At 45.0% G+C, this 20396-nt stretch overlaps 1 protein-coding gene across 3 annotated transcripts in view; it reads right to left on the reverse strand.

The window, feature by feature from the left end:
* Fam193b (family with sequence similarity 193 member B) overlaps positions 1–7580 on the reverse strand; it is a 31491-nt gene extending 23911 nt beyond the window's left edge. For 2 of the 3 annotated variants that reach the window (XM_028772178.1, XM_028772177.1), the window contains exons 1-2: positions 7262–7375; positions 2114–2174 (exon numbers count right to left, since the gene is read on the reverse strand). Coding sequence is in view for 1 of the 3 variants with exons in the window: in XM_028772176.1 (XP_028628009.1) it covers positions 7262–7410 (149 nt within the window). In the remaining 2 variants the exon portion in view is untranslated. Of the gene's footprint in view, positions 1–2113; positions 2175–7261 lie in introns of all 3 variants that reach the window. The other variant, XM_028772176.1, reaches the window with a different exon arrangement.
* Positions 7581–20396: the final 12816 nt, after the last annotated feature.

Below are 20396 nucleotides of genomic sequence, written 5' to 3' on the forward strand. Positions count from 1 at the left end.
TGTGCTAGGATCAGACAATGGATTTTTAAATGTAAAATAAATACAAAGACTTAACATTGAGCTCATAGCTTTGTGCAGGGTGAGCAGGGTGTGTGTAACCTGTGCATACTGGTGCCTGTACCCAGAAGTGCATGTGGAGGCCAGAGGAGGATGCTGGGTGCCTCCCTCTATCACCCTCTGTCTTATTTCCTTGAGAGTGGGTCCCTCCAATCTGAACCTGGAGCTTGTCATTTTTGGCTAGGCTGGCTATTGGCCCAGTAAGCCTCAGCTAGCCTCTCGTCTTCACACATACCACCCCAGCTGCATGCTGGGGTTACAGGTATTCATGAGCATACTAGCTGGAGTGCTGAGGATCTAACTCTGATCCTCCCACTTACACAACATGCCTCAGCTTTACTCCATTAAAAAATTTGCAAAAATGAAAACAGGACCATTTTCCTATCTTAATATATAAAATTAAATATATAATTATAATTTTAAAAATAGCACTTTTCTTTATTGTTGTTGTTGTGAGTGTGAGTATACATGCATTCATGCAAGGAGCACACACACCGTATATATGTGTGAACACCAGGACAACTTCAGGAGTCTCTCCTTCTACCACGTAGATCTCAGGGACTGAGCTTAGCTCAGCAGGTTTAGCAGCAAGAGCCTTTACCTACTGGGCCACCTCATGGGCCCCCACATAATTATTTTTCATAAAAATTGTGATTTATATTAATGTGATAACTTAAACATTATTAGTCTTTTTTTCCCAGTTCTAGAGATCAAACCTGAGGCCCATTGTGTGCTAGGCAACAATTCTTATCAACAATTATACAGCTTGTGGTATATCTGGGCAGTTTTGGGGCATGACTCAACTTTTTACATTGGCTTTTTTGTTCACAGTTTGTCAAGTATCAGAGAATAAACCTGATCAGAAGACCAGACAGGTGCCAAGATCTGTTCTGAAACTGGACTGAATTTCAACATTTAGCCTAGTCTCCTCCCAGGAGTTCCTCATGGTCCCAAGAGTTCACAGATGTTTGTACCAGATTTCCCAAGACACATGCTGTATCTAGGCAGCTGCTCTGCAACAGGCTCCAAATTCTATTCTGAAATAGCCCACGAGAGTACTATCCTTTCGAGATACTAAACTCCAAGAGCTTCCCTGTCACCCAGACAAAGTAGATGACTACAGCAGTGACTATTTCTCATGTCCACTGCTATTCCACACACTGGACAACTCTGAGGTAAATTCCTAGCATCCCATAAGATCCTACTCAAAGGTCAATGAAACTTTCTAAGTTAAAGTCATTCTTTCGGTGTAGCACCTGTCACACTGTGCCATATTCCTGGCAGAATGTAGCTCTCTGAGGCATGGAGTGGCTGTTGATCATTTACATATGTTCAGAAACCAAGTATGGCTTGTTGCCTGTCACATAGCAGGCAGTCATTAAATAACTGGAATTTTAAAGCCCTTATGGCTCAGTGTGTCTCAGTTACTTAACATCAGGAATAGAATTTAAAACAGCAAAACCAGTCCTGTTTCCTGATCTGCTATGCTGAAGGCATGGCTCTGGTGAGAAGGCAATCAGAACCAAGACTCTCAGAATGCCTGAAATCAGAGCTGCAGTTGATGCCCTAGGAGCTGACCAAACCCCACCTCAGTGGTTTAAAACGTTTACTGCAATTCTTACTCAAGTGTGGCCCTTCCTGTAGACAGAAAACTGCTTCCTTTTCTAAGGCCAGTTGGTAGAGAACCTTCTTTGGTCGTATAAACTGAGGAAGAACACTGCAGTGAGGCTGGCTGATCCTAAGGATCCCACAAGCCTAACCAATGCACTCAATCTGCTTCAGTACAAGGAGCCAAAGGAAGGCCCAAGCTCCTCATTTACCCAAATGCTTGGGCCAACTGCTGCTCTACTACTTTTAATTCCAGGACAGGTCTCTCACTGGGAAAAGAGCATGAACTTTGGAGACATTGTTCTAAGTTCAAATCCTTGTTCTGCTATTTTCAGTATTTTGAGTATTACTCAAATTCTGAGTCTCAGGTTTCTCAATTTATGAAATGGGAATAACACCATACTTCACAGAGTTGTGAGGACAGAAGGAAATAAATTATGTAAAGTACCTGGCCTGGGTCTGGCACACAGTAGGTGCTCAATACCCGTTAGTTTCTTTCCTCTTCTGCCCTGGAAGAAATGATAGGGAAACTTACTAAGTAAGACTTGCCCAAACCAAATGTATTACTTGAAGCACAGGACAGAGAACTAGACAGTGACCTTCAAGGCATCTTTGAACCCCCATGTTATAAAACATGGCCCTGTTTCCTAATAAGGATCTTCAGTTAGCAGCTTCTCTGGCCCTTTCTTCCTGCCTTAGTTTTCCCACATCCCTTTTCAGAATAAAGACACCTATTTCTCTCATTCTAGTGGGGAAAATCAAACAGGGGGCCATGAGCCAGCATTGGGGTAGAGGAGAGAGGGGGGCAGGCAGACTATGAAACTGCAGCATGTCCTCCTGTTACTCCGCTAAGGGCCAGCTAATCTGAAGGATGAGGATGATACAAAAGGGGCAAACTCAGGCCTTTTCTAGGATACAAGCTTGGCTTTCCCTAGGTCTTACCTGCCCATGAAGGACCATTAAATACTCCTTTCCCCAATTACAAATCCTCCAAGTTCTTAGTCAGAATGGACAGAGCTCTCAATAATAGAGTGATCTCCTAACTTAAACAAACAAACAAACAAACAAAAGAAAAAACAGGGTCTTACTAAGTAGCCCTGGCCAGCCTGGAATTCACTATGTAGACCTGGCTGACCTCAAAATTGTAATAGATATCTACCCACCTCTGCCTCAAAAGCTGGAATTATAGGCATGCACCACCATGCACGGCCCTATCTCACACACCTTAATTGTTTAAATCTGTTACTCTACAAGACTTCCAAAGACAGACAGTGTTCCCAGACTCACTGTATTCCAGTCATTCAGCAGAGACACACAGTAGGCTAATACACAACAGAAGACTAGCAGTTGAATAGTTAGCTTAAGAAGTGGGGGAAGGTAAGATTTTAAGTGTATGAATGTTTTGCCTGCATGCATGCCTGGTGCCCATAGAGGCCAAAGAAGGTGCTGGATGCCCGAACTGGTATTCCAGACAGTGTGAGCCACCATGTGGGTGCTGGGAATTGAACACAGATCCTCTGGAAGAACAGCAAATGCTCTTAAACCTGTGCCAACTCTTCAGCCTGTTTTTGTTTTTTACATGATGCTAGGAATCAAACCCAAGGCTTTCGATCTTATACAAGTTTTCTACCATTGAGGTTTATCCTCAGACTCTAGCCCCTTAAAACACAACACAACACAACACAACGCTAGACTTCCTCAAGTTAGCAGCTCCCAATTCCAGCCCCACTCAAAATCACCTACAGGAATCTAGAAATGGATCTCTGGTGGGCTCCAGCCCTAGTTGGCTAGGTCAGGGATGGAGCTGAACAAAGGCTGTGGCCATCGTTAGGCCGGGGTGAGGAGACATGGGATAGAGAGCACTTGCAGCCACCTCTCCCACACTGTGTCAGAGCTGACCACACCATTTGCCTCTCTCCTGCACAGCCTCCTCTGCTTCCTCAACTGCCCAGTCCACTTGCAGTGGAGCACGGCTTGACTTCTCTTCTCTCCAAATGAGTCTCGGCAGTGCTCATCCCTTCTCTGTAGACTAACAGCTCTCGACCTGTAGGTCCTGACCCCTTGGGTACCCTTTCACAGGGTTCTTATATCAGATAGCCTGCATATTAGATATTTATATTCCGATTCATAACTGAAGCAAAATTACAGTTATGAAGTAGCAGCGAAAATAACATTACGGTTGGGGGTCGCTACACATGAGGAACTCTATTAAAGGGTCACAACGTTAGGAAGGTTGAGAACTGATGTTGTAGACACTACTTCCTTTCTCCACCTTACTTTCTAGAGATACTCAACCATCACCACTTGGCTCTGAGAAGCTCCTCCACCTCAGCTTTCCCTGGGTTACCATATCTTGGGCATCCAAAGCAGCAAACACCTACAATTATAGCTACCATTGTGCTAAGTGCTTGACAGGTATGACTTGTTGGTCCCTAACATTAACCAAGTAAGCCTGGATTCACAGTCATTTCATAAAGGAGTAAACAGACCAAGGAGGGTTAAAACACTCCCACAGGCCACTTAAGAGGATGCACTGCCGTACTATATGAGCTCCCTAAGGACAGGAACCAGGCTCCATCCGCTTCTCCTTTGGGAGCTAGTCCACAGTTTGGCATAAAGGGCTCACTTAGTGTTGGAAGAATAAAGGAATGCTAGGCAAGAGGACACTGGGTAAGACAGTAAGTATGTATGCCATACCTGGCCTGAATGAGTACCAGGAGTCAGCACTGTGAGGTATCCAACAGTCACAAACTGAGCAATGAAGATCACACATAATATATACCCTTACAGTGATTTAATTAAAATGGTCCCTACTCTAAAAATGTCTAGGTACAATAAGTGCTATGATTATAATCATCCATCTATTATCAGACATTATGCTAGTAACTCTAAGACATCATAAGGAAACTAAAAACTTTAAACTCAGTGGGCAGGTCCGTATCATCAAATGTCATTGCCATTTTCGCACTGAGAGTCCTTTCTGGCTTACAGAAAGAACTAGGTGGTTGTAGGCAAGGTGGCCCTTCAGATCACTTCCTCCCACTGACCATGACAGTGGCATAGGCATGAGCCAGCAGGGGAAGGTCTGAGGATAGGAACTACCTTGACCTTCTGTGTACCTCAAACAAGGGCCCTGGTTACAGACATCATTTTGAAGCTTGCTGAGTGAATTAAACATAACGAAATGGTTTCAATAACAGTACTGACTGATCACCTTAGCCACGTCCTCAAGGGAACAGATTTACTCTCAGCACGGGAAGAACCAGGTCTCTGGAGGCCCTTTACGCTAACCTGGACTGTCCCAGAAGATGCTGGAGAGACGAGAAGGAAAGGATAGGGTGAGCTCACTGCCAAGCAGCCCAGCTTCCTTAGCAAGCCTCCTGGGTTCTAACCACACACACGGGCTGTAAGCTGAGTGGTTTGGAACTAAAATCAGCTGCTGGAAGTAGTAGGTAAGGCTGGCCACGCAACACAACTCCTGCCGCCCAGGAGAGATCCTAGGCTGCTTCATACTCTCTTGTTGATGATGCTCAAATAGGGAAGAAAACTAAGTCTGAGACACAAAGCAGGACAGAAGATGGGGAGCTAAGCTCTGTCAAGCTGTTCTCACTGCCTCCTTGGACTGCTCTGAGGTTCTGTGAGTTTACCTGCCTCCGCCTTCCCACCATCCTTTGCTAAAAAAAAAACAGTACTTGTTTAAGCTTTATCTTGAAGTAAAAGAGGGTTGGAGAATTTGGGTGAATAGATCGGATTCAGTGGGCTAGAACAACTGAAAGGCCTTTGGGGATCCCAAATAACCTTAAGAGACTGTATCCATAAGTGTCCAGGTTACACAAGTGAGCTAAGAGCTACAGAGAGAGAGCCATGGGGCTGGAGCCGGGCTACCTAAGGAAGCATTGCCACCCAAGCACTCAGGATGACTCTTAGAGACGTGGGTTCCATATCAGCAAGACTTTAGGGTTCTAAGAGGCACAAATGCAGGTATGAAACATCCTTTACTTCATTTTTGCCTATTGTTATCAAAACAGATGATGTAGACTAGGCTAGCCCATAACTTGCTATGTAGTGCAGACTAGCTTTGAACTCAAAGCTATCCTCCTTCCTCAGTTTCCCAGGTGCTAGAATAGAATTACAGGCACAAACTACCGCCCCCTGCCACACAGTTGTTTCAAAACACCAGCTTACACTAAGATTAAAAACAAAAATAAAATAGTGTGTGAGTTTTGGATCTTAGAATACATCTGTGGGCTGGATGTGGTCTTATTCGCCACCCACAGACTTGGTTCAGCAGGTAACAGTGAATTTCACCTTCCCTATCCACTCTACATCCAGACAAAAGTGAGGGGGTTACAAACCAAGATCCTTAGGAAAGGTATGATAGTGGACAAAGCAATGACCAACCTCTAACCCAGCACCAGGGACTTCTGACCAGAGCACAAAAAGCTGTTTCTTCAATCTCATTTCTACCTTCAGCAAAAAGTAGGCCAATCAGAGCTGACGTTTCAGTTCCCCTGTGTGTGTAAGAGTGAGTTTTTGATTGGATTTTGTTTGCCTCATATTTGTAAGTGGGAGTCATTTGTGTGAATGTTTAACTGTCGTGGGTTTCTGTCTCCCCATCTGAGAACAGGGTGACTGTAGCTACATCCTCTGGTTTGTTTACTAGGTCTGTTAATCACTAGGACAGGGATCTGGTGACTGGTTGACAAGGCTCCTGCATTCTATGGTTTATATGGAAAAGCAGACAAAGAACTGTATCAGCATTTAATGCATCAAATTAGTGCTTGATTCTGAGGAGAATATAGGGGAGGTGGAAAGGTTAGAAGTAAGGTACGCTAATCACCCGGCATGAATAATGATTCCTAGGTCAAGCAGTAGTATAGACAAGAATCTAAAAACCTGGATCAGAGGAACTAATGAAGGTCCTAATTTTTGGAACAGTTGTATTTCAATAAAACTGAACGGTTAAAGACACTATCCAAACTTTCTGGGCTCTCTATGTGACAGGGACCCTAGAGCATTGTATGTCTGAATAGGAAAGAAAGAGGACAACAGACAGCTAGCTCCATGGCTCTCTTCTAGATAACAACACTCCCGGTGGGAGGTCAAAATAAGTTAGAAGGGGAAGCAATATTTGCTTGAAATCGAGACCCAGCAGGAGTACAGTTCAACCTGTGACAGCCCAGGCTGCAAGGCGGGATGATGGGCATGCTTCTGACATGCAACAAGTTGAAACACTTTCGTTAATTAAAAATCCTCTCACTGTGATACGAGACACAAAGGGAGACAGCATCAAAAGTGGGTTACAATAAGCACAGGTTCTGGCCTGCTTTAACCTCTCCCTCATTCACCTAGTTACTTCTCTGTAAAGGCAAAGCCTGGGATAGGCATGGAGGAGCACAGGAATGGCATCCTCCTAGCCCCTGGTGTCCACAGGTCAGTGCTTGGGACAGACACAGCAACAAGTTCCATCACAGAAGGAGTGGAGCCATTAGAGGGGAGCAGAGAGGGCTGCGGGCACACAGGGGACACTTGGTGTAACTGGGGAGGTCAGGGAAAGCTTTCCAGGAATGGTACCCCAAAGAGCATCCCCACTCACATGCACAATTCCAGAGATTCTACTAGAAGGCTGTCAAGAGCCATGCCTTCAGGCTGCACCAGCCTCCCAGAGTCCCCTGCTGCCCGATGCAGTGTCTGCAGAGCCAAACGCATCTTCCGCCACGCCTCATCCTCATCCGGGCGCTGCATCCGACCCTCCAAGACTCCTGCAGGGGCCTGCCTTTCTCGGCAGGCTCAGCCAAAAAACCAACTCAAAACTCTTTTGTCAGAGCAAGCTTGGGGAAAGCCACCCAGCCCCGGGTGCCACAACCCTCCCTGAGCAACTGTGGCCCATGCCACCCCCGCCTCTCCTGTTTTCTCTTTCGCTCAAAAGAAAGTGACCTTCCAGGTGGCAAGCTGGAAGCTTTTGAGAATACTCTTACTCTCGAAGGATTCATCAAACTAGTGGACTGGAGGGGGCGGGGGTGGGGGTGGAGGTGGGAGTGGGGGCGCCTTATGGGACAGGAGGTAGGAGGAGAACAAGGGTTTCCTCTTTAGTGGAGTTGTTCTAACAGTCTTTGGGGCCGCCTGACTCTCTACTCCAACTGTTCTGCTGGGTAGGGAAAGGAGGGAGGTCCCAGAAGGCAGATGCAGAGGTACAGCTGTTGAGGGTAGTGGCTGCCGACTGTGCAGGGGAAGGAATGAAGCTGCTGGGGGGGGGGGGGGGGGGGGGGGGGCGGCACAGAGGCTGCAGCCTTGCAGGTTCCAGCGCCCTGAGATGATGATCTTTTAGTGGCCGGGGGATCAGGTGGCTCCAAAGGGAAGTGGAAGGCAGAGAACTAAGCGGTGGTCTCAGGACCTGAGCCAGTCCCAGAGAGCATAAATGCTCAGAACATTTAGCTCCGGAGTAGGGGTTGAACGGGTAGCTTGAGAAGGGTCGCAAGACGGTTGGCTGAGCTTTGGCTGTGGATAGCGGTCCAGCCTCCATTCCCCGCAAGGGTGTTGAAAGCTGCTCCGGAATTGGGATCTGGCCCCAGACCCACAGCATGGTCCATGCCTAATCCCGCCCTACTCCCGCTCACGCTCTGGGGAGGTGTAAGCAGCCGGGCAGTCGGAGTCGTCTTGCTGGATCCTACCTGAGGGCCTGGAGCCAGCCTGGGCTCGTCTTCCTCTCGGGGGCCGTCACGATCCGGCTCCGCAGGCACCTCCGGGGGCCCTGCACCCGCTCCCGCTTCCAGGCTTGGCGGCGGCTGCGGCTTAGGCGCCTGGGGCTTCTGCAGCCCGGCAGCCCGCTCCCGCCGGCCCGCGCCGCCGCTCGGCCTGCTCCGCCTCCGAGTCATGCTGCCTCTCGCGCCGCTCCCCCGCTCGCTGGCTCCTCTCGCGCCTCCGCCGCCGCCGCCGCCGCCGCCGCCGCTCCCCTCACAGGACAACAGCCAATATGGCGGCGCCCGGCGCCCCTCCCCGCCCGCTGCCAACAGGTCAGAGGGCACACTGAGTCCGCGCCGCCGCAGTCGCCTCTGAAGCCGCCAGCGCCATTTTTAATAAGGCCACCTCCCTGTGCTTCGCAGGAGACCAGCCCAGGGCGAGTTGCTATCCTAAGAACTAGTCCAAAAGGCTGCGACCTGCTGGAGAAACACGTTTGGCGCTGTAATAGCGGGCCTAGGAGCTTAATTGTCCATTAAATGATGAGTGAATTACTAATTTCTACTGCGAACTTTTCACACTCATCTCTTGGCTCCTCCCTACACCACTTGGACACAGGTATGAATTATTCCCATTTTTGCAGTGGACAAGCGCTGGCTGCAAAATGCCTACCGAAGATTCCTAGATATCATCCCGCCACACCTGTGGTCAGCCTGAGGCGAAAGACACCAAGGGAACGAGGAGGTCTTTACTTGGAATCTGTCGTTCACTAGGAGTCCCGCGTTCTGTGCTCAGAACTGCAGGACCAAGAATCAAGTCCTTCTTGAGGCTGATGGGAAAGGGGGTCAGTGTGACAAGGATGAAATGATTAAAGCACATACTATGGTAATGTGTTTTAAAAAGTGGTATGTGCAAGAGAGGACTTTAACTCACAAAGCAAAATTAGAAATGTTTAACAGCTAAGTATTTAGTTGTTAAAATGTCATCTCCACCCGTTTTTGTGGGGTAGAAAAATACAGGCACATGGAAAAAAATCTATATCTATATAGATATAGATTTTTTTGTTGTTGTTAAAGTTTCCAGTGCTGTCTTATGCCTTGTCGAGTGAAACCGAAACTCTTTGGTAGTTACTCATGGAATTTATATTGATACCATCAACCAGAACAGAATCTGGAACTTTGACTACCAAGAAGTAAATCAAGTTTTAAAAATTATTCTGTTTATCTTATTGTTTCAAGTGTGTGTGTGTGTGCGTGTTGATAGGACTGGGTTAAACATACTTGGCCTAATTTGCTCCATCTTGAAGTGTGTCCTCCATTTTGCATGGCCCCAATTCCAAGAAAAACCACAAATGTTCTAAGACTAGCGTCTACCAATCAAGGAAGGGGAGGGACATCTGGCCTTTTCTCCAAGACCTTGAAATAGTTGCCAACCTTCTTTACCTGGGATAGCCAGGGGTCACCAGTCAGGAACCAGGACTTCTGGAAAGCCCCCTAACTACAACCAGTCATGGTAAAGGTTTTCTAGATCCCTCACCCTAATCCTCGCCTTCATACCTGTTTGTGGTTTTCTGCTTTAACAGGCCTGTGAGCCTACTTCTCGGGGTCATAGCTTCAGCTCACGAGCCTGACTGCACCTCTACTCCCAAGAGATGGTTGTGTCCCTTGGTGAATAAAAGCTGCTTTTGTTTGACTTTGGATTTTGGTGGTCTGTGCCTCATTGTTTGTGTGACCTCAGACCCTACATTTCTGTGTGCATTCGTGTGTGTGTGTGTGTGTGTATGTGGTTTGTGTGGTGTCACTGTGTACCTGTGGAAGTCAGAGGACAGCTTTGGGACTCAGTTCTTTTCTTCCATCATGTCGATTTTAGGAACTGAACTCAGGTCATCAGGCTTGATGACAAGTGCTTTTACCATTGAGCTATGTCACCTAACCTATTTTTGGTTCTTTGAAACAGTGTCTCGGTTGTGAGAAAAAAAAAAAGAAAAAGAAACAGTGTCTCATTAATTAGCTACCCTAGTCTGGAATTCACTGTGACCACACCAGCCTCCAACTTGCATTGATCCTTGGGCTTCTGCTTCTTAAATGTCATGATTACAATTGGGTTCTACCAAAACTCTAAACCTCATGACAGATATTAGTGTCACTATCAGATAATTAAAAGACTCAAGTTATATTCTCATGTAACCATTATGTCTTTATTGACATCAAGATAAGGTGGCCTTTTAAAAGTGACAGAGTGCCAGGTGGTGGTGGCACATGCCTTTAATCCTAGCACTCGGGAGGCAGAGGCAGGCGGATTTCTGAGTTCAAGGCCAGCCTGGTCTACAGAGTGAGTTCCAGGACAGCCAGGGCTACACAGAGAAACCCTGTCTCAAAAAACCAAAAAAAGAAAAAAAAGTGACAGAGCTGCCAGCAGTGGAGGTGCATGCCTTTAGTCAAGGCACTCAGTAGGCAGGGGCAGATGGATTTCTAAGTTTGAGGCTAGCCTGGTCTACAGAGGGAGTTCTAGGATAACCAGGGCTACACAGAGAAACCCTGTCTTGAAAACAATCGAAAGACAAAGTCACCAGTAGTAGGAAGCAAGGTGAGGGAGAGGATCAATCAGCATTTGAGAGACTTCAAGGCTAGCATTAGCCACATACTATAACCCTGTCTCAAAAAACTAAGGGTACAGGGTACAGTTTGATGGCAGAGTATGTTGGGAAATGGTTCTGTACACTCTGTATGTAAACGGTGGTTTCAATACCCAGAGATCTGGGTGCAGTCCAGACTTGGTATTGTCATTATTATGAAGTATTTCCTAAGTCAGTCTTTTGTACAAACTCATTCTCCATCATCTTCTGATTGGTCAATAAAGAGCTCAATTTCTTCTTTGAACCAAGAAGGAGGTACTATCTGGGGCAGACATGTCTCTAGTTAAATGAGCCTTAATAAAGAATTAATACTAAATGTCATATTCTGAGGATTTCTGATGTTTTTGAAGATTATCTATATAAAGTAAATCTGAATTGTTAAGCTATGTCTACTCTTAGCTATTTCTATTTGAATATTGTAGAAAGGACGTAATATAATTAAGCCAGAATCTAATATAACCATGAGTTTACTATCTGGCCCTTAACTTGCATTACGTAATCAGCCTGAACAGTTTGTAATAGCAGCTATAGAAGGACTAAGTCTAAGCCTTGTGTTCTTAAATGAGTTGCTTAGACACTATGCCTTTCTAAGAATAACAATATTAATTTCAAATTTTGTATCAATTTAAGAAATTTATACCAATGAAAACTTAAATCTGTATCAACCTATAAATTCTGTACCAGTGTAAAAATTATAACTTCAATTTGTATCAATTATATTTCTACCAATGTAAAGTTGTGGGTATACAATGCTTTGTTTAAGAATAAATTTAGTAGGGGCTGTAGAGACAGCTCAGTGGTTAAGAGCACTGGCTGTTCTTCCAGAGGTTCTGAGTTCAATTCCCAGCAACCACATGGTGGCCCACAACTATCTGTAATGGGATCTGATGCCCTCTTCTGGTGTGTCTGAAGATAGCTACAGTGTATTCATATACATAAAATAAGTAAGTCTTAAAAAAAAAAAAAAAGAATGCCAGGCAGTGGTGGCACACGCCTTTGGCAGAGGCAGGCAGATTTCTGAGTTTGAGGTCAGCCTGGTCTACAGAGTGAGTTCCAGGACAGAGAAACAGAGAAACCCTGTCTCAAAAAACCAAAAAAAAAAAAAAAAAAAAAAAAGAGTAAACTTAGCAGTCCACCCCATCTCTTTCCCTCCTGTTCAAAATTATGACTATTTCCAAATTATCCCATAAAATCACTATAATTTTTAAAATAACCATAACCAGACACCCAGATGTAAGGGGTGTGCATGATGACTCTCCACAGTTTCCTGCTGAATAGGGGCGATGAAAATTTCTTTAAAAGGATGGGGAGGGATAGGAAAACTTAAAAATTTAGTTAGACTTAAGAAAGCTAGCTTTAGTGTCTGTTATCCAGTCTTTGTATGCTTAGAAGGCTCGGGACTTGACTGAAGTTCTGACTGGATCCATCTTAAAGGTTAGATGAAGCAAGGTCGTCTTGGAATCATCAGCTATTCCTGAAGCTGTTTTGGAAACAAATCTCTGGAAACAGCTTCAGGAGGTAGGGGAGTGGATCAGCTGGCCACATCAGCGTCCCCGAGGATGAATCTTGCCAGAGCTGTACATTCTGTAATATATGAATTTTACAACAAAAAATGTAGTACTTGCTATTAAGATATTTGTATGGATTGTGCCAGGTGCACAGATCAATTAAGGATGAATTTTTGCTCTTTGTTTCAGCAGTTGAAAGACAACTGTCTTTTTTATGAGTTAATTTGGTCAATAACTAATTGTGATAAATCTTTATTCATGTCATATGAAGGATAGCACAATGAATCTTAAGGATTCCACAAGCAACAAGATTTATTGTCTAAATTTAGCTGAAGTTTTAGCTAGAGACATTTTTATGTCTAGGTCAGCTATAGGTCTATTCCCTTGTCGAGGACTCAGCAGATCTCAAGTCACCTGTCCTGTTTGATTTTCTCAAATTTTTCTTTTCTGTAGTCAAGATCTTTAGGGAGTCTTCCCCTGTCATATCTGATCCACATCACTCTGGAAGGCATCCAAAGCCTTTTCTCCTTTCCTATCAACACAAATACAGAGCCTGTCTCCCCAAATAGCATGTCCTTAGTCCAGTAACTAGAAATCATTAAAGGTATAGATGGAATTAATTTAATAGCTCAACCTCTCTTCCAGAGGATTTTGAATATCATAAATACCACCACTTATAATCATCTTCATTGTGATAATTAAAACAATTCAAAGCTATTAAAACAAGCTAAACTCACCCATTGGCTGTATGGCAATTTGTTAGTACTAATCAAAACTAGCTGGGGGGCAGGGACCCTCAGCATCTGAAGTCCAACTTGTGTGAGCCAAATTAAGACAAAGCATTAAACCCAATTCTCTCTCTCTCTCTCTCTCTCTCTCACTCTCTTTTTTTTTTTTTTTTTTTTTTTTTTTTTTTGGTTTTTTGAAACAGGGTTTCTCTTTATGGCCCGGGCTATCCTATCCTGGAACTCACTCTGTAGACCAGGCTGGCCTGGAACTCAGAAATCCACCTGCCTCTGCCTCACAAGTGCTGGGATTAAAGGCATGTGCCACTGCCTGGCCATAAACCCAATTCTCAACAGCAATTTTACATAATAGTTTCCATAACTGTTTTTATTACATATACTTTATTAATCTAAGGAAAAGATCCTTTTTTAGAATAAAAGAGGGCAATATTGGGGAATGTTTTTAGCACTGTGTTTTTTTGTTGTTTGTTTGTTTTGGTTTTGGTTTTTCGAGACAGGGTTTCTCTGTGTAGCCCTGGCTGTCCTGGAACTCGCTGGGTAGACCAGGCTAGCCTCGAACTCTCGAACTCAGAAATCCACCTGTCTCTGCCTCCCAAGTGCTGGGATTAAAGGCGTGTGCCACCACCGCCCGGCTAGCACTGTGTATTTAAGTGCTGATTTCTGTAACCAGAGATCCAAATGTGGTCAGGAATTGTTATTGTCATTTTTATGAAGCATTTCCCTGACTCAGCATTTTGCAAAACATTGTCCTCCATTATCTTCTGATTGGTCAATGAAGAGCTGATCAGACTATAGCTGGGCAGGAGAGAATAAGGCGGGACTTCCATGCCCTAGGAGAGAGAAGGTCTCAGTTGGCCACAGGAGGACTCAACATGAGGAACAAGATGAGGCCAAGATGGCAGGTAATGCCATGTGGTGGGGAAGTTGGAGGAAATAATGTCACTGTGCGCTGTGTCTAAGCACTCACCTGTCAATAAAAAAATATTTCGGCCAGTGAGCTGAGGCAGAATTCAAAGGTAAGACTTCTGGCAAGGAGAGAAAGAATTCTGGAAATGAGTCAGGTGCATGAGAGATTCATCCAAACTCTGAGGAGACAGACACATAAATCTGAGAAGTAGGTAAACAACCATGTGGCTGAGAATAGAATAAACTGGATTGTTGCGATACGAGCAAGTCAGGGAACAGAGCCAAGGCTATCGGCCTGAATATAAGAAGTTTCAGCCACCATTTCTGGGAACAAAGTCCCAGAAGGAAAAAGAAACAAAAAACTCTTAAGGATATATGGCGCCCAATATGGGGCATAGAAGTCAAGCATAGAAAAGTCTCGGGTAAGAGGTAGTGTGGTTATATTTGGCACTGAATGTCGGGAAAGTACTTACACAGAATCCAAGTCAGAAATCCAAACTTAAGAAAGTTTGGGTGAAACCGGGCAGTGGTGGCACATGCCTTTAATCCCAGCACTTGGGAGGCAGAGGCAGGTGGATTTCTGAGTTCCAGGCCAGCCTGGTCTACAGAGTGAGTTCCAGGACAGCCAGGGCTATAAAGAGAAACCCTGTCTCGAAAAAAACAAAAAAGAAAAAATAAGAAAGTTTGGGTGAGAAGAGAAACAAGCATCCTCTGGATACAGAGCAGTTTTTTAGTTCTGCTACTTTAAGAGAGAAAAGAAAATCATAAGAGCATTTGGGAAAACAGTTGCTTAGCAACACAGTTTCTCAGGAGGCCAGGTGTGGCTGGCTGCAGAGGAAAAAAAAAAGGCTGAGGAAAAAACACAGGGAGGCTCTTTTAAGAAGGCCCTGCTGGGGCTGGAGAGAGAACTCAGCAGTTAAGAGCACTGACTGTTCTTCTAGAGACCCTGAGTTCAGTTCCCAGCAACCACATGGCCCACAACCATCTGTAATAGGCTCTGATGCCCTCTACTGGTGTGTATATGAAAACAGCTACAGTGTACTTATATACATAAAATTAATTAGTCAGTTAATTAATTAAATGCTTAGAAAAAAAATCAGTTTCTTAACCCATAGCCAGATGGAGGGCTAGGAGACAGCAGGAGAGTCCTGAGATGTGGGGGCATGTGCTGGTCCGACTCATGCACACCTGACATGTGCTGGGCTGAGAAGATGTCTCATGGGTCCAAGAACAACTTTCCAGAGTGGGGAGCCAGAGGGAGGAGAGGTCAGGATCTGGGGAGACACATATCCTGGTTACACATAGAAGGCATAAACGGGACAGAGGCCAGGCCAATGACAGTGCAAGGTCTGAGCTAAACAGCAGAAGCCAAAACAGACACAGAAGAAATATGAACACAGCCAAACTTTAGGTCAAGTAAAATCATGTTTAAATGGTAAAGAGGAAAAGCCCAGAGTTACAGGAAGTGACTGAGAAGTCCAAGCAAGCATAGTTGGGTTAGAATAGATTAGTATCTGCCCAGCTATAGCTCAGAAGTATATAATAAATATACCAGGTCTCTGTGTCATTGTTTCAGGCAAGGGAGGGCATAGAAAAGTCCCCAACTATTACAGAGTACTTGCTTATTATCCTATTCAGGAAGCCCTTTGTGCTTTGTACCATGGAGGGAAATGACATGGAGGGAAATGACAGAGGTTTCTGATAATTTTGTTCTGATAAGAACTCCAACTTTGTGTTGTTGAAACAGATTAGCAGGTTTGACTTCTAGAACAGCGTGGTCCGGGTAGCCATCCTTTGCCATCCCAAGTGTTTCTGCTCAGCTGGAAGGTGTCCTGAGACATGGGAGCCCAAGAACCACACAGCTCTGAGATGGGACAGAGTCCCAAAGGAAGGGTATCCTGAGACACAGGAGCCCAGGAACCACACAGCTCTGAGAGGAAGTCTCCTCAGCAGAGGCCTTGCAGCTTCCAGGGGAGGGGAGCCCAGCTGAGCTGAGGAGCTGAGGAACCTCAGCCCCGCTCCTTCTCTTCCTTGCTTCTTCTCTTCACTGTTTCTTGGCTTCTTCCAATGAGATAGTCACACCCGACAGCAAATCTCATAAAAGAGATTTATTGGAGGGTCCAGGGAGTGGAGGGACAAATCCAGGGGTGGCTGCCCTCTGCTCAGGGAGCAGACAGCAGGAAATTAAACAAAGAGCAGGTCTTATATAGGATTTCTTAGGGGGTGGAGCGTCTCAAAGCAGAGATTTCCAGATTGAAGATTGGTGGAATTTCAAGTCCTGAGCTTGGGGAGGTCAGGGATTGGTGGATTCTCTTGCTCAGGGGTTGGTCAGTTTCTGTGGGAAGCTCAGGGATTGGTGGATTTTCCTGCTCAGGGATGGTGGCTTTTTTTTTCCACCACCTTTCCCCTTCATCGGGTCCATGGCTTAGGGTGAAAAGTCTTTCCCAGCCGCAGCCAGCTTTTGCTGAGGTGCCATCTCTGTAGGGCTGCTTGGGGAGGATGGAGAGAAGGTGCTGCTGCCACTGGTGACAGTTCCCATGGGAACGCTCCTGCAACGGTGTTTCACCAAGGCTGTAGGCTGAGGCAGGAAAGAAGGTGTCACCACCGTGGACAGCTCCTCATGACAGCAGTAGGCTGAGTCAGGAAAGGTTTTGCCACCATGGATAGGTCTTGAGGGCAGCTTCTGCTGAGGGGAGAAAGGTGATAAGCCACTGTGGACAGCTCCAGCAATGGCTACAGACTGAGGGGACGTCGTGGTCCTGTCATTTTCACAGGAGCCACCATTTTTGACAGCTCCTGCAGGGTCATCTCACCACAGCCATAGGCTGTCACAGGAAGGAGGAGCTGGCTATGCTTTGACAGCTTTTTCGGAGTGCCCTTTAGGGACTACGCCAAGACCTCAGTGGATGCCTGAAATCATGTACAGTATAAGTCCCCTCCACCTATATAAAATGTTGCTTCCATATATTTTTATTAGGTAAGTAAGAGGTTGGAGAGATGGCTCATTAGTTAAGAGCACATAGAACTTTTGCAGAGGACCTGAGTTCCAGTCCCATCACCCACTTGGGCTGCCTTTCAACCACCTGTAACTCTAACTTCAAGGAACCCTGACACTTTGGCCTCTGAAGGAGGGCACCTACATTCATGGTATATATACATAACACAAACACACAGGTGTAATTTAGGGGTAAAATTAGGTAAGAGAACAACACCAAAAGTACAATTATAATGGCATACTGTAACAAACTTACAAATATCTCTGCTCCTGTCTCTGGGACCATTCAGTAAAATAAAGGCTATTTGAGCACAGTTATTTTAATACCATGAAGTCAGTCAATAACTTAGATAGCTACTAAGTAACGCAGGCCAGTGGTATGCTTGGGAGGCATGGTGTGTGCATGCACTAGGGGATGAAGAAAAAATCATACAATTAGCAGGGCATGGTGCCACACACCTTTGATCCCACCCCTCAGGAGACAGAGGCAGGTGGATCTCTGTGAGTTCCAGGATAGCCAGAGCTATATAGAGAGACCCTGTCTAAAATATAAAATAAAAATAAAACAAATAGATGAATAAATTCTACAAATAGATATAAGTCTACTTATTGAGTGAGCCATCTAGTGGTCTGAAGAGTTGTGTGGTTGGAAGTTGGTCCAGTGATTCTATGTATTCAAATACTAAATACTGGTCCCCCAAGATCTGATTGACACGACTTTCAGATCCTCATGTATACAAAGTGATGCTATATAAATATTGTTCCCCAATTTAAAGATATTGGTTAAATAAATGTGGCTACAGACACTAGGGAGAAGAGAGGTAGGCAGGGTTTCAGTTACTAGGCTGTGTGTAGTGGGAAATTATAAACAGAGGCATTTTCAGTGAAATAAACACTCTTCAGATCAGTGGCTAAGGTTTTGTTAACTTCTCCCAAATAGTTGCTACAAGCACTTTGCCAATCAGTCTTCATTGATTACCCATATAGGCATACCCTCAGCATTAGTATAAGGTACTAAGAGTACTGCCAGGTCTGTTCCTGACAATTGATATAGCCTTTTTCAAAAAGATTTATTATTTTTATGAGTACACTGTATCTGTCTTCAGACACACCAGAAGAGGGCATCGGATCCCATTACACATGGTTGTGAGCCATCATGTGGGTGCTGGGAATTGAACTCAGAACCTCTGGAAGAGCAGTATAGTGCTCTTAACCACTGAACCATCTCTCCAGCCCCTTATTCTACATTTTATGATTAAATCAGAAGCTCTTTTTATCTGAGTTTTTTTTTTTACTTTGTTTGTGTGCTAAGAAAATCCATTCCATAATACTATCTTTGTATAATGAGCCAAATAGGAGAATGAGTTGAAGGCAAAATATCAAAAACGCAATCAAGTATTGTAGTGATTTTATGAGAGGTGCCTGCCCCACTCTAGCCCATGTATTTCCTGAATAAAAGACACAGAACGCTGTAATTTATTAATAAGCTCGTTGTACTGTCTGGTTCTGTGTGACAACCTGACACAAGCTAGAGTTATCAGAGAGAAAAGAACCTCCCTCAAGGAAATGCTTCCATGATATCCAGCTGTAAGGCATTTTCTCAATTAGTGATTAAGGGTGGGAGGCCCCAATGTGGGTGGTGCCATCCCTGGGCTGGCAGTCCTGGGTTCTATAAGAAAGCAAGCTGAGCAAGCCAGGGGAGCAATCCAGTAAGTAACATCCCTCCGTGGCCTCTGCTTCAGCTCCTGCCTCCAAGTTCCTGCCCTGTGTGAGTTCCAGTCCTGACTTCCTTTGGTGCTGAAGAGCAACGTGAAGGTATAATCTGAATAAACCCTTTCCTCCCCAACTTGCTGCTTGGTTATGATGTTTTGTGCAGGAATACAAACCCTAATGGCACTATGCTTGGCAAGTTCTGAGCTATTCTAACCTATATCCCAGCTGTAAGTCCCATGTTATCTGATGATTGAATCTTGCTCCATTTGCTCTGCTCTGTTTATGTCCTCAGGACAGTTCTCTCTTTGCAGTGTGCTCATGGTCCATCCTGCCTCATGGTGACCTCCTTCTGAGAGACCAAGTTCAGACTCCATTTTAGAGAACCTGACCTAAGGTTAGACTCAAGTTAACTAACAGGTCAGTACCTAGCACCAGTTTCCAGGTTACCCCCCAACAAGACCTGTATCTAGAATCAGCTTCCAGGTTATTCCCCAACAAATCTGCACCCCCGGGTTACAAGCCTGGCCCCTGACACTTCACTTCCCAACGACACCAATCTAGATAAAAGCAGAAGTTAAGTTTATGATTTGGTTCCCAGCACCAGCCATTCATGTTAAAGGCCATAATGACCTTATATATATACCAGGTTAGATATCCCCTTCTTGCTTCTGTAAATACGTACCTGAAACTGGACTTGGGGCTCCTTCCCATTCAGTGGTGTGGCACAAGCTCCATCTTGAATAAAGAGTCATTAAGTGATTGCATTGGAATTGGCTCCTGGGTGGTCTTTTGGGGTTCACAAATGTTTCATGGCATAACACTTCTTCCTTTCTCTACTTTCTCCTTTTCCTCGTGGTCCCTAGCTGAAAACCCCTACTCAGCCTCAAGTCCTGCCTTCCTCTCTTCTGCCCAGTCACAGGCTCCAGCCTTTTATTACCCAATCAGAGATTATTGGGGAGCAGTCTTTAAAGCACATTGGTGAGTACAATGCCCGTGTTCAGACTGCAACTTGATCTTGGAGGCCCAGAACTCGACATCCGAGCACATGGCACACAAGACCACATCCAAACCACACATGCATCTTGTAGTCTCTGTTCCGCAGTTAACTCTCCTCTGCTTCAGCTGTCAATCATCTTGGACTGTTTCAGTCTGAGTCTTATTGTATTGTTCGAAACAATTACTTAACTCTTTGAGTAGTTAATTCAGTGGTAAGCCATAGCCAATTAGCATCTCCCCTTAATCTTCGAGAATCATTAAGAGTTTGCAATTAGCCGGGCAGTGGTGGCACACACCTTTAATCCCAGCACTTGGGAGGCAGAGGCAGGCGGATTTCTGAGTTCGAAAGTTCGAGGCTAGCCTGGTCTACAGAGTGAGTTACAGGACAGCCAGGGCTACACAGAGAAACCCTGTCTCAAAAAAACAAACAAAAAAAAATTTAAAGTCTAAGGCAGGGGAGCTCTCGGGATCTTCGAACATGATCTACATGGGATTTCTGGGATTACTCAGCCTAATCAATGTGACAAAATTAGAGCCAAAAAAAAAAAAAAAAA

The sequence above is a fragment of the Grammomys surdaster genome, unplaced genomic scaffold (assembly GCF_004785775.1).
Source record: "Grammomys surdaster isolate TR1022 unplaced genomic scaffold, NIH_TR_1.0 211, whole genome shotgun sequence".
NCBI lineage: Eukaryota > Metazoa > Chordata > Mammalia > Rodentia > Muridae > Grammomys > Grammomys surdaster.